The sequence below is a fragment of the Xenopus laevis genome, chromosome 1S (assembly GCF_017654675.1).
Source record: "Xenopus laevis strain J_2021 chromosome 1S, Xenopus_laevis_v10.1, whole genome shotgun sequence".
Taxonomy (NCBI): domain Eukaryota; kingdom Metazoa; phylum Chordata; class Amphibia; order Anura; family Pipidae; genus Xenopus; species Xenopus laevis.
In genome coordinates this window covers 170,447,111-170,461,981 of record NC_054372.1, presented here as the reverse complement: position 1 = coordinate 170,461,981, position 14,871 = coordinate 170,447,111, and the positions used below count along the sequence as shown (strand labels likewise).

The following is a 14,871-nucleotide window of genomic DNA, read 5'->3' as shown; positions in this document are numbered from 1 at the left end:
CAACACAGCTTTAATAATAAATACAATTGTTTAAATGTGAGCAGCTTTACAAGTTCAAATAATGAAATTAGTTATCAACCCTGTCTTAGAAACGGACACTTACCATCGCTTGGGAAAAGCAGATAATACACATTTCTACTGATGATGCAGCTGAATGAACAATGTACTGTAGTAGGGAGAGTTGACCCCCACCATGCAATGCTCAAGCTGAGGAGCACAGAAAAGAGTTCATATCTCAACATTCAATTAGTATCTGGTGCAACGAGCAGTAAATGTATCTATGTGAGTAGAATTCAGTACCTGCTCAGTCCAACTCAACTACTGCATCTTCTAAAACACTATACAAGGGAACATATATTCACAAACAAATCAGAGGGAACCCTTTTTAGTCTCCAGTCATAATATACTGGTTCTGTGCTTAAATAAAAAGCAATGCGTTCATATTAATGGCTGGGTATAATAGGGACCTTAGCAACGTTTACTAATATGTGGAAAGGCTACACCAGATGGGCAACATCACTGCTGTTTGGGAGCTGACGAAAGTAATGACACTCATCCACTACAATGGCAGCTAGACAAGTGACAGTCAACAGCGATTGATCAAACTTCCCTACAAAAACTAGCCTGTCTCTGGAGAGATTTAGCATTCCTGAGAGGGGCATCACTGGTCTTTTCTGCCTGGCCCTGTCTTTTTTTTTTTTTTAGGGTTTGAAATATTTTATTTGGTTTTCACAATAAACCATAAAAATCAATATGATAACAAATAGTAGGCAGAATAAGAAGATTAATACAATGACATATTATACAGAATGTATAACTTACAATGACGTAATATGTAAAATAAAATAGAAACTAACAAGAACTAACTATCACTAACTAAGCCAGTGGACGCATTGACATTCTTAAAAGAAAAAAAAGAAAGAAAAAGCCCATTGTCTTGGGAATGTCAGATAACCCCCCCTATGAACATTTTACAATTTAAGAAACTGAGATATTTGACTTCTAGTATTGGAGTTACAGAACTCAAAGTAAGGAGACCATATAAGTCTAAATGATTCTTTGGAATTATTTCCTTTAGTTTTTACTAATAAAGCTTCCTGCCAACTAAGCTGGTTCATATAAGCCATTGTGTCTGTCAATGAGGGAGACTCATTTTGTAGCCAACAGTTAAATAAAGCCTTTCTGGAGGCAGCCAAAAATAAAATTGTCAATATTTTATTATCTTGGGACTTAAATTCTATATTAAAATTTGAAGAGAGCCTACTATCATCTAGAAGCAACAAAGCAAAACCTGGAGATAATTTAATTTTTATTTTCAAATTAATGTTTAGAAAACTGGTAACTTCCATCCAAAATATACTGATCTTTGGACAAGTCCATAGATAGTAAAAAAGGGACACATTATACTCATCACACTTGGGACAGTATGATACAGGACTAGAAAAGATACCTTTAGAAAAAATCTTCCCATAGCCTAAGTGAACTAACTTAAAATGTTGTATCCTCCAGCTCTCTGCCAAAATTAATTTATTGTACTTACAAACTGGCCCTGTCTTAATGCTCCGCTTGCAGGACCATTATGCACTAGCTAATAGTGGTACAGGTTTGGGACCTGTTATCCAGAATGCTCAGGACCTGGGGTTTTCCGGATAATGGATCTTTCCATAGTTTTGATCTGCATTCCCAAGTCTACTAGAAAATCATGTAAACACAAAAAACACCCAATAGGCTGCTTCCAATAAGGATTAATTAAATCTTAGTCTTATTATTAAAGAGAAAAAGGAAACTATTTTTAGTAAATATAAAATGGAGTCTACGGGAAACAGCCTTTCTGTAATTCGGAGCTTTCTGGATAATGGGTTTCCAGATACCGGAAGTAGTACCTGTAGTAAAAAACAAGTATAGTCATGAATCCATCCATTTGCCATATTACCATCAGGTGCTTTGTAGCCAAGCCCATGGGAAGAAGCTGCTAGCAGAGGAAAACATCTTGCAGCAAAATAAACAGCAAGGTTACATATCATTAGACTCATATTGAGGGTTGGAATGCTTAGACATGCATAACAGAATACATACATTTTCATATGGACTACATTTCCCATTAGAAACCCTTTCAACTTAAATCTTTGCTTTGGAATGTAGGAAATAGTATAGCAAACAGTGATATCGCTAGAAGTTACTGGGCCCCCAATAATCTTGGGAGGTATTATTCATAAATTCATGTACTGAAACTGGTTAATTAATCAGTGACCCATTCCGAGCAATGACAGGGTCTGCTCCCTCTTTATTTATGACCTTGATGCCATATACAATTAGTAGGAGTTTTACATTTTTCTTTAAACTGAGAGTATAAGGCATAGCTTAATGTATTATACTCTTCCTTTGATCACATGATTATTTTTTTTTCAAAATGAATCAGTTAATAGTGCTGCTCCAGCAGAATTCTGCCCTGAAATACATTTCTCAAAAGAGCAAACAGATTTTTTTATATTCAATTTTGAAATCCGACATGGGGCTAGACATATTGTCAATTTCCCAGCTGCCCCAAGTCATGTGACTTGTGCTCTGATAAAGTTTAATTACGCTTTACTACTGTACTGCAAGTTGGAGTGATATCAACCCCTGGTAGATCTAAGAACAACACTCAATAGTAAAAACCCATGTCCCACTGAGACACATTCAGTTACATTGAGAAGGAAAAACAGCAGCCTGCCAGAAAGCATTTCTCTCCTAAAGTGCAGGCACAAGTCACATGACTGGGGGCAGCTGGGAAACTGACAAAATGTCTAGCCCCATGTCAGATTTCAAAATTGAATAAAAAACTGTTTGGTCTTTTGAGAAATGGATTTTGCAGAATTCTGCTGGAGCAGCACTATTAACTGATGTGTTTTGAAAAAAACATGTTTTCCGATGACAGGATCCCTTTAAGGGATGCTGTTTCTAGTTCTAAACCTCAACCAACATATACAGTAAGTAGAAAATCAAATAAATAATACACAATGCGATTTGCCCTTATCTTCCCTTGTTGATGATTAATAAGTTAAAAAAATAGCATTAAAATATATACCGGAGGCATATTTTATACAAAGTCTAAGCTAAGACATGTAAATAATATAGATATTACTTTAGTAATATTGACAAATATTGCCCATGTTTACTATAATTTACCAGAAATTATACAATTTAACATTCAAGCTTCAATAAATACAGCAGAGCTTAATTACGCTCGTAGCTTTTTATACTATTTTTTTTTTCCAACAGGAGCACTTGGTTTGATTATGCAGCTCACAATACAGGGAAAGTCCACTTGTTCACACCAAAGAGAGCATGAAATTCTCCTCTTAATGTGCAAAAGTCAAAGGATCGTTAGTTTAATAGTTCAATTATTTAAGTACCACTTCAAACACTCTTCAATGTATCTCTTAAAATAGGAATGTAAACAGCTGCTACACGGCTTCACACTTGCACTATAACACAGTGTACAGTTATATCTTTGCTATTTACATTTAATTCTTACTCAAACGGAGCCTAAAAACAAAGGTGGCTTAAGGGTTAAGCACAGCAAGTCACGGTCACGTCAGGTCTGTACGGGACTAAATAAATGATGCATTCCTTCAGTATTAAAGGATTAAAAATGGCTGATTGGTTTTTTTAAGAAAAAAATAAACCAGAGAAAAAAGGTTTCAAATTGTGCAGTTCCAGGCCCATAAAGAACGAAACGTAGAGCACAATTTCTGGCTCAGCTAGAATGGTTTCATTTAGTTTGTCTAAGCTAATTTAGCTTTAGCACTCAATAAAATCCACCCTCTAGGGGTCTAACATTGTACCCTCCAACCTGTATAAAGAAAAGGAGATTTAAAATAAATACTAGGGTTAATCCCGCCTCATGCAAAATCTGCACCCATACATCACAGTACTGGGTTTTCTTCAGCTTCCTATGATTACATATTTGGTATTTCAAAGTCAAATTTGGAGTTTTGTGCAGTTCTTTGGTTTAACGTCCATTGATGCAGCTGGAAGAGCAAACAATGGAGAGCGTAAGTCAGGTGAGGCCTCTGGCTGGGCAGCTGGTACATAACAAGCACAATAATGCTCACAGCGCATGGCCTTTCATTTACATAACTAGATATCTGAAAAGAAACAAACACTATAATGGACTGTACCATTCCAATAAAACCCCCTTACAGTACATCACAGCACAGAGCCAATCCTTTCCCTTCCTCTTTATCAGGCCCAGTCCATTTAGTTTGCACAGAACTTATTCACACACACTGCCCGCATCAGGATCATGGCCCTGGGACCTTTTTGATACTTAAAAAAAATCTGCCCGTTTGCAGCAGGAAACACTATATCCTCCATTTCCAGAAGCACAGGGAGGCCCTGGGAGGTCATTTCCAATTCCTGGCGTCACTAGCAGCAAACGTGGTATTAAAGAAATGAAAAATAGTGTTCATAAATCACAAATGTGACGCAAGGTGTATGTAGCACAAGGATTCTATTTATACTCAAGTACATCTGTGCAACTGGTAATCATTAAAAACAACAAAAAAAAGTAGAGGTTGAGTTTGTGCCTACATCATTTGTGTATCTAGGCCATGCTGTAAATCAAGGACGTAGAACTCATTCTGTCAGCAAACGTATCAAGTTCCATGTTCTGACCCTGTTGGGAGATTAAAAATATGACTTTAGATACCAAGGCAAATATTAGTCTGTCCCAAGGCAAGGATGCTTCATAAACATGTGATACACTCAAAAATGGCTGAATTTCATTGAAAAAAAGGCAATTACGTGCTATTAAGCATGTAGGATTGCTAAACAATAAGTGCAAGTGACATTTCCTTGTCATTCACCTCACTGGTAAAAGTAATAGAGAAATAGTAATATTCTATCGGCAAAAAGGATCCATTCAGATATTAGCCCCAGTTAAGCCCAAAGACCCGAGGCCTGGTGGAAACTCCGTAGGACAGCAATTCATTTATATTGTAGAGAAAACTATAATTACTGCTATATAACAAGCACTTTTTTGCTTGAATAATTTATCCAGCATAAGCTGAACAGCTCTGTTTTCTTTACAGAAAAGGTCTGAAGCATTTGTGCACCAGGTGCAAATGGCGAATGACCTTGTTGAATTTAAAAAAAAAAAGAAAGATGTTCTCTTGAATGGCCGCGTTAGCCAAAGATCTCCTCCAGGTTCATTAGCTGTTTGATCTGTTCTGTGTGCATTGAATGCCTCCGAAGGAGCATTTTCTTGCTTTTTGGTTCTTTAGGGAGGTGTGGAGCTGATGGTATGAGTGGTTTTGTTCCTGAAGATATGAGTTTGCTGTGGACACTTATATCAGGGATAGGTGGGTGAGGGTTCACATTCAATGGTGGAAGGAACCCTGGCCTGGTGTGAGCAATATGGTCTAAGAGTAATGCTCCTGAGCCCCGCCTCTCTAAAATGGCATGATTTCTTCTGCTCAAAGTTGTTACAGATACACTCTCTAGAGATTCTCTTGAGCCTGTTAGCAGTGATTGTGGGAATAACATTTTTTTCTTTTCCAAAAGAGATTTGCTGTCTTCTGCTGCAGCTGGAGCAGCACGGGTTGTAAGCTGGGAATCAGAGCTATAGTGATTTGCTCCTAAATTTCTCCTTTGCACAATACTTTTCAAGCTTGATACTGATATGGAGTGCATCAAATCTGGCTCCTGGTCTACAGGAAGGGGTTCTGGCCTGTTTGGGGTGGCTTCAGGATAAATAGAATGTGAATGGATTTCATCATATGATAGTTTTCTTGCTCCTGCTGTGTCAAATGTTTTAAGCAAATGACTCGCATCCTTCACATCAATGCTCTGGTGGCGAGTAAAGTAACGCTTAGAGAACATCAATTCATTCATCTGAAGAGAGAGCTCCTCATCAGGAGTGAGGTCCTGCAGCTCTTCTTGTAGAGAAGATACTTTGTGTTGATGTAGCAGCGAGGGTGGGATTTTTAACCAAGGCTCAGAATGCAGTCTCTGAAGAAGAGGAAGCTTTGCTCCAACATGTGATAAACGAGGTTTCTTTGTAGGAGAGCCAGGCTGGGATGAGCCTTTAAATTCACAAGAAGAGGTGGCCTCTTTAAAGTTGAAGAGTTGTTTCTCAGTTTCAAGTGCATTTGAAACTGGAGCAGGAGACGTTTTAAGCTCAATATCTGAAGGTGATGTGCAAGGGCTGGGGGAATTGCTTCCTTCAATGCATGGAGATGGTGGTACATTGAGGTACTGCCTTGTTGTCTGCTTTCCAGATGCGGACTTGTCCTTTGTGATGATTATAACTTCTTTGCCTTTAGCCTTGCAGGCATTTAGTAGAATTCGAAGCGTCTCTTTGTCCTCTGAATTAACTGCATACACCAACGCAGAAAAACCTGTGTGATCCTGGAGGCTGGGGTCGGCTCCACTTTCTAATAGCAAAGAGACCACTTCTGCACCTGCATTTTCCAAGCATGCATGCATTAAGGCAGTTTTTCCAAATTTATCTTGGATATTTGGATCTCCATTGTTTTCTAGCAGATATTTAATCATTTTGACCTTGCTAACGCTTTGGTGGTCCACATGTTTGGTTTTGCAAGCAATCATCAGTGGAGTTTCTCCCCGATCATTGCTCTCATTGATATATGCTCCTCCCTCCAATAACAATCTTGTGAGACGCAGTCGGCTTTGGTAAACTGCTTTAATAAGAGAGTTGCTTTCCGTAGTGACATCCACTGCTTCATCCATGGTAATTGGCAATTTCAAGCAGACTCTGGTGAAGGAAACATATAGGTTAAGTCCATGCATTTGGGATAATGTTCATTAAAGTTTCACAAACACCCTATCGAGAAACTGATTATCATCATTGTACTATCAGCTAATCTTTCTGATCCTGAAATCAGTGAAACAGTGAAACTAAACAACGTTCCTCTAGGACCATGGTGCTACACACAACATAGATGTACCGGACAACAGACAAAAAGTGCAAAAATGTGCAACTCCTGCAAAACAGGACAGCACAGTGCAAGGACAAGACAGTGCACACTCAGCAGATGTAATATGTTAAGTAAATAATGCTAAACGTCAGACATGATGGGTGTATCATTGTGACATGACAGTAGCAAGAACATGATAAAGAACATGATAAAGTGCAGATGTGCTGATAGGGAGCAATTGTATCCAATGGCTATTTATTTATACAATAAGGTCAGATGGCGTGTGAGTGTGAGAGAGATCTGTCCAGTCCCTGAGTATTCAGGAGCCTTATAGTTTGGGGGAAGAAACTGTTACATAATCTGGTAGTGAGGGCCCTAATGCTTTGGTACCTTTTTCCAGATGGCAAGAGTGTGAACAGTGAGTGTGAGGGGTGTGTTGGATCAGTCACAATGCTGGTGGCTTTACGGATGCAGCGAGCGGTGTAAATGTCAGTGATGGAAGGTAGAGAGACACCTATGATCTTCTCCGCTGTCTTCACTATCCTCTGTAGGGTCTTGAGCTCCATGACAGTGCAGTTCCCAGCCCAGACAGAGATACAGCTGCTCACGATGCTCTCGATAGTCCCTCTATAGAAGGGCTCTCTTGGCTTCCACTGATTGGTTAACAGGCAGTAACCAATCAGAGACTTGAGGGGGCACATGGGTCATAACTGTTGCTTTTGAATCTGAGCTGCATGCGGAGGATCAATTGCAAAGTCACTGAACAGGTATGTCCCATGTGGCCCCCCTTCTAGTCACTGACTAACTCAGAGTTAGAGAGCTAAAAAGCAGGAAGTAATGTTCTGTTCTATTACGTTAGACATCTACTCACTCCAGCCTTTATAGATTACATTTTTGGCTAACTAACTATATTAGAAACATTTTTTATTTTGCACATCTATTTTTCCAGTTTTTATTTATATACTGAAATGTTCCTTTAAGTGTTTTATTTTCTGCCATTGATCTGTATTTTGCTTTTAGTTTGAATTTAAGTGGTTCCATATTTTTTGGACTACAAGACACACCTGACCAGAATTTTTTTTGATGTAAAACCAAGGAGTAAAAACAGCCAAATTGCAGCATTTAAAGCATTGCTTGCCTGGCTTTATTTGGCCCAATCCCCATTTGGAAGTTCAGGCTTTTGTCAGTGCACCCTTTAGTCCATAAGAACATTATAGATATAGGAAACTACATTTGTATTAACCGTTGTTCCAAGAATATCTAGAACATCAGATAAGGCTGAAGGCACACAGAGCACAAAAGAAGGCATTTTGCTCGTTGTACCTGATTCAAGTGGATAAACAGAGCTGGGTAAAGGAGCAGAGCAAATGCTCCATGTGCCCTGTCCATGTGTTCATCTCAAATCTCACCTTGGTTGACTTTTAAGCTAGGCTTTTAGATGAGTTTAGGAGATCAAATATCCTTTCACCCTAAATCAGTCAGACTGAGCCCTCCGTTCAATGGCTCTAGGACAGCCCCAGAGTGAGAGAACCCCTGATTTAACAGGAAACAATTATACAGTAAAAATTATGTGAAGTATTTAATACCATATTGGTGTTTACCACCAAGATATTTTTAACTGCTGACCCAAGCTCCATTCTTCCTTATTGTTCTTTTTTCTAACCTTCTGTCTCCTTATTTTTAAAGAATCTCATATATTACATATGTAATGCACATGTCTTTTTCTCTTTATTTACTCCATTGCTTTTGCCTCTTTTCACTTATTGGTACTTCGGGTTTTTTTGCTCTATTCCCTTTGTCTATTGCTTCTTTCTTTCCTCTCCTCTGTGCACAATTTATCATTTCCTTCTTTTCTTAGTTTAACTTTAAAACAAGTGCCCCACTCTGTCCAACACTCCTTTACTGTATTGGGCACGCACTTGCTATGTTAGTTAATAACAGTTTCAAAGCCTCTTGTTCCTTATGTCAGACAATAGAACAGTATGCTCTAGTGCCATCCACTGTGATATAAAACAGTGACAGATATAACATAATTTGCTGTATTTAAAACAACATAAGTGTGGGTCTATCAAACTTGCTTCTAAAGGCCTTTTATCCCCATAATTTTTTAGGAAAAAGGTGCATCTTATTTCAAAAAGTACCTTTCCTTGATCAATTACAATTCTAGTTGTTTTGTTTTTTGTATTTAAAGAAATCAGACAACAACAAACACAATACACACAACTGTAAAACTGACTATGAGGCAGATTCACAAACATTAACTTCTTACGAGCAGGACAAACACTTACTGCTTGGAACATTCCCAACAGAGCTTCATAAATGACAAAATAGTTGGACCTGCTGAGAATCCTTCTAGATTCCCCATAATAAATCTGTCCCTAACTATAGAAATAGCTTTCTCAAAAATTACACAACATTGCTCACTGTTTTTAGGCCCAAATAAACATTTTAAGTTATGCATTAAAAAAAAATGTCAAGTCCAAAAATGTCCTGTCATGCTGATGATGCCTGTAGCCTGATATAATAAATAAAAGCCATGAAAATCTTGTAAATTATATCCTTATAAATTGTAACTAGTGATATCAGTTATAAACTCCTCTGTGACTTATAATATCCTTATATTTTACAATAGGGGGTACTTTATTCACTATATATTAAGACCTGTGGCACTGTACATTTATTTATATGGTATTGAACACCTCAGGGACCTCTAATATACATAATCCTACTATATCCTGCAAAATACAAGGAGTAGTAGTCTTCTAGAGTTCCATGACACATAAAAAGGATTCACCCTGAAATGGAATTACGGAATTTCTTTGTGACTCCTAATACCCTTATGTTCATGCTTTTATTATGTACAACTTGGGGAATATTATTGCATATTTAAATATATAACAAGGTTTACCATCCATCCTCCTTGAATAGTAAAGGAGGTTCTGTGTTAGTGAACAAACAATGAGCAGTTATTTTCAATAGGAGAATATTCTGTGTGCACAGTAAGCTATGGCCACTGCCCCTTTAATCACATATATTATTACTTATAAACAAACATATTTAGGGGCATGGCTTCTTCCATTTATGAGGCTGAAAAGAGGTATCATTTTGCACAATATTTTTTATACAAAAAAATTCTCTTTTCAAAAATGTCATTGGATTAGAGCCCTCATTTTATCTTACCACATACAGGATTGTCTCCTGTCTAGTAGGGGGATTAGTGTGTGATGGTCCCCAAGCCTTTATCCTCTTCAAAAATATCTAACTGTGGACAGATATGGAATAGGTTGGTTCAAGATAAGCTTTAGGGTACGAACACTGCGTTTAGTGTGCCGCCTTGGCTAATGAGTATCAGTAATGATCAAATTATCTGTTGCAACAATGAGCAATTGTGTCTTCGTGGGTCTATTAACTTTAAACCAATGAAGAAGTAGGAAATGGTGTTGATTTTGAAAGTATTTATTAAATATTTTCATCGTAGTTCCTTTTGAAGCGTTAGCTTTTTCATACCGACATTTTTGAGTATTTAAGAACTACTGCTCAGTTCTGCATATTCGTTAGTGGTGCACAAGAAAAAACAGCCTTACGCATTTCTATGCCTATGATTAAGTGCCCTTTTAGCACAAATGCGTAAGGCTATTTTTTCTTGTTGTAATGCTTTTTCACTAAAATAAATATATATTTAACTGCACCACTCCGTTTTGATGGTCCAGCTCTACACCAGCCTGGTAACTGTGAAGTAAGAATCTCAAACTGTGAGGCCAGGCTCACTTGCAAATTTAAGGAGGCCTGACTGGGCTGATTGCCCCCATCATTCATGATAGCAGCCTCTGCTGACTTAAACGCAAAATTTAATATAACGTTATTGTTTGAGGGAACCTGTGGTCATATTTCTAATGTGATTTTCATTTTCAAAATGGATGAATCCAAGCAAAGGTGTTGGATATAATTTACATATGAGGTCTGGATAAAAAAAAGAAAAAAACCCCAAAGGACCTAAGAAAACCACATTTTAAATGTTATTTAAAAAAAAAAATACTAATGGTCATTAATCTCTGAAGTGCCTCCTGTGATTAAATGGCCATTAGTAGATATGCATCTGGCTAGACGTTATTGCCTTTACTACAGACTAATCAGATTAGCTATATAAATGATATTCAGCTTCACTGTAATTAGATCTTATATCCCAAGTGTATTTTCTCTCTCCAGTTGATCAGTTGAAGTCTCATAATACCTGGATTTAAGCTACTGCCGCTGCTATCATTATTCTAGGGTCTGCAACGGAGATTTGTTGGCTCATTCAATTCATACTGCTAAACATGTCATATTCTTTCTTCAGTAGAAAAACATAAAGCACTTATAACAGTATCAGGTATTGTTCCCACATTCACAATGCTGATGTCGACTCTGCTGCTGAGGGTTTTACGTCTTCATGATGAACAATTTAGTCTACAATGGCATGACATTTCATATAAAAAAGCATTTCACGTGAGTTAAGTGTGTTTCAATATTTACTAACCAATTCCACCCACTTCTCCTCGCAGTTTAGTAAACATTTTGATCCTACTCTGTAAGAAAACAGTTCATGTTACATTTAATTCACTCTTGTACAGTAGGTGGAATATATAGTGGATAATGTATCCCCTATTGTAATTTATAAAGATATTATATCACCGAGGAGTTATGTGACCATATAAATGTACGAGGCCGAAGGCAGAGTGCTTTTATACAGGTCACATAACACCGAGGTGACTTCTAATATCTTTATAAATTTCAGTAGGAGGTACATTATGCATTATAATCTACATTTTGTGTGAAATGTCAGGAGGGGGTGGGTCAGCGTCTAATTCTGGTCATCAAATTCGGATGCGCAATGTCAAATTCGGCGGCCAGGGGCCCCTGTTATAAACGGCGCGTTCTGACATAAGAACACGCCGTTTATAATTTACAGTCTGGTCCCATAGCGAAATTACCAGACTATAGATTATAAAGGATTTATGCTCATTATGCAATTGAAAGTCGGCCAGATCTCGATCGGATCACTAAAAATCCCGTCGGATCGCGGCCACGTCTGTTCGTTGATGCGGTCCCGCGATCCGACTGCCCGTTACCATTTGTTAGGATCTGATCGTTGGGCCCCCTGGTGTGCTCTTCATTACTTTAGTATGCTTTTGAGTTTGTTCCAGAGTCACACCAGAGTTGCCAGGGGCTTAGATACCTCCATTATAAGTCTTCAGCTTAGAGCTTCTTAACAAGTATCTAAATTATTGAGCTCTATACTTCTCTGTTTATCCCAAAGTCCTAGCACAAATGCCAGGGGCTTAGACTACATACTGTACCTATATTATAATGCTAAGCTCAGAACTCTTCTGAACAAGTATTTAACCTATTGACCTAGAGCAGTGGTTCCCAACCAGTGACTCGTAGGCAACATGTTGCTCACCAATCCCTTGGATGTTACTCTCAAATTGGTGCTGATTTTTTAATTCTGGGCTTGCCTTGGAAGCAGGCTTTGGTTCCTTAAAAACTAGGTGTACTGTCAAGTAGATCCTCCTGTAGGCTGCCAGTCCAAATAGAGGCTACCAAATATCCAATCACAGCCCTTATTTGGCTCCCCCTGGGACTTAATGCTTGTGTTGCTCCCCAGCTCTTTTTACATTTGGATGTGGCTCACGGGTAAAAAAAAGGTTGGTGACCCCTGATCTAGAGTATTCGAATTCTTGACAAAACATTAAGTATCACTGGCCTGTGTAATATACACTTACATAGTCACAGCACAAATGCAGCAGATCAACACACAACCAGGAGAACCATTTCTGAATACTGTTCCACTGACTGGCCAACTTACCCTCCTATGTACAGACAATATTAAACAGTATTCCATCCTTTCAATGTAGTTTACTTAAATTTAGTGAAGAGTATGTGTGTCTTTAATAAACAAAATGTTGTATATTTGGTAGGATTATACCTCCTAAAGGTACTGGTCCCTTGGATATATTACAAGTTGGCACATTCTAAACACATACAGAATATTACACAGTGTCTCATTATGTCTTATCTACAAAGAGCCTGCTTCCTAATGTTCTTTCCCCTTCATTAAATAGATTGCCATGCCATCATCAGTAAAACATCCAATTTATCAGAAAAACTGTTTACATAAATTATTCCCCAAGAATCGAATGCTTCGGAGGGGATAAAAACACAAAACGTGGGTTTTTTTTGAATAAGTATGTAAAATTAAATAATGTCTCCTTTTGCCCATTTTGTTTGTACACATTGTTCTAATAGAACAAAGTCAAAAAATTCCTTTGCAATGCAATTTGTACCACTTTACAGTAGGTAATTCCAAAGGGTTTCTGGATAATGGATCCTATAGCTGTATGTTATACTCTGTTTTATAATAAAATGCTGCAATGCACTTTAAAGTTAATAAATATTCTTTGCATGGTTACATTCTCATCAGGTACTGATGGCACATTTAAGGTGGCTTGGGTGCCTATATATATAATTCTGCATTTTTAAAATACCTCTATGTCTGCCCCTGGATAATTATGGTGCACTGTGGCTTGGGGGAAAGGAGGTTACGCCGTCTTTAGTGATCATCAGTGTATGTGCAGGGGTTAGGTCAAAGAGCCTTGTCTAGGGCTTAGGGTTGCCACCTGGCCGGTATTTTACTGGCCTGGCCGGTAAAAATGATAGTTGATCCTAATGTTATTAATAGGGAAAAAAGATAAATATATAGGAAGGCCGGTATTTTTTTCCGGAAAAGGTGGCAACTCTACTAGGGCTGTCTGTACACGTCCAAGTTCACATGCTTTATGTCAACGTATTTATTAGCGTGAACTTAACGTACTGTATGTGCCACTTCGCTTTATAATGTATAGAGGAAGTTACATGTACATCACAGAATCTATATACACATTTCTACTTGTCCTGGCATGTGTAGCAGTGCACATAGCTAAACTGTCATTAGGGGTCTGTAGGTGTTTGGCAGGACAACAGTTGTAGTTAAGAACATTATAATGGATATAAGAGGGCAGCATGGCAACAGCAACATTTCCTATCAGGGATGTCTCATCAGCTCCCAGCATCCACTGGACCAAAAGATCCATAGGTTAAACCAGGGATCCCCAACCTTTTGAACCAGTGAGCAAAATTCAGAAGTAAAAGTATTTGGGGAGCAACACTAGCTATGGAAAATGTTCTTGGGGTGCCAAATAAGACAAATAAGTGCCGTGATTGGCCATTTGGTAGCCCTATGTGGATTGTCAACCTACATTGAGGCTCTGTTTGGCAGTGCACCTGGTATTTATACAACCAAGACTTGTCTCCAAGCCTGGAATTCAAAAATAAGCTCCTGCTTTGAGGCCACTGGGAGCAACATCCAAGGGGTTGGAGAGCAACATGTTGCTCACGAGCTACTGGTTGGGGACCACTGGGTTAAACAATCACATTTTACATAATTTATAGGCCCCCAAAAGGCTTCACCACACCGAATAACAACTCTTTTTAGTGTGGGTCGACAAAAATTCTACCCAGAACTGACCCTAACCCTACCCTTCAGCACCAGCACCCGACCCTAACCCAATGTGCTTCTCTGTTTATAGACCTGCTCCACCCCACTCTGATGTCACGGAAGGGGTGGAGCACACAGACATGAGAGTATAAAAAGGCACGCATGGAGGCAGAAGCGGGCACTGTAAGGTTACTGTTCCTTTAATCCTCTACTACAAAACATGCACGTGTCTGCTATTTTTATGCACACGTAGATTTATATATAAATATAGATTAAAGTGGTTTTTCTTTGATGTTTATTTCTAAAATATTTATTTCCACTTCTAAAATGCATCATTGTTATATCTCTATCATTAGCCAAAGAACAATACTTCTCTTATCTAATATCTACTATGTCCTCCAAACCACAGCAGCTGTTTGCCACATTTAACTCACT

The 14,871-nt window shown here is 38.3% G+C and overlaps 1 protein-coding gene across 1 annotated transcript in view; it reads right to left on the bottom strand.

The window, feature by feature from the left end:
• Positions 1 to 3,121: 3,121 nt before the first annotated feature.
• The window catches only part of ankrd34b.S (ankyrin repeat domain 34B S homeolog), a 46,998-nt gene continuing 35,248 nt past the window's right edge, over positions 3,122 to 14,871 (bottom strand). Inside the window, exon 2 of the mRNA XM_018244400.2 lies at positions 3,122 to 6,760. Coding sequence (XP_018099889.1) covers positions 5,170 to 6,735 — 1,566 coding nt within the window. The 5' untranslated portion in view covers positions 6,736 to 6,760 and the 3' untranslated portion in view covers positions 3,122 to 5,169. The remainder of the gene's footprint in view (positions 6,761 to 14,871) is intronic.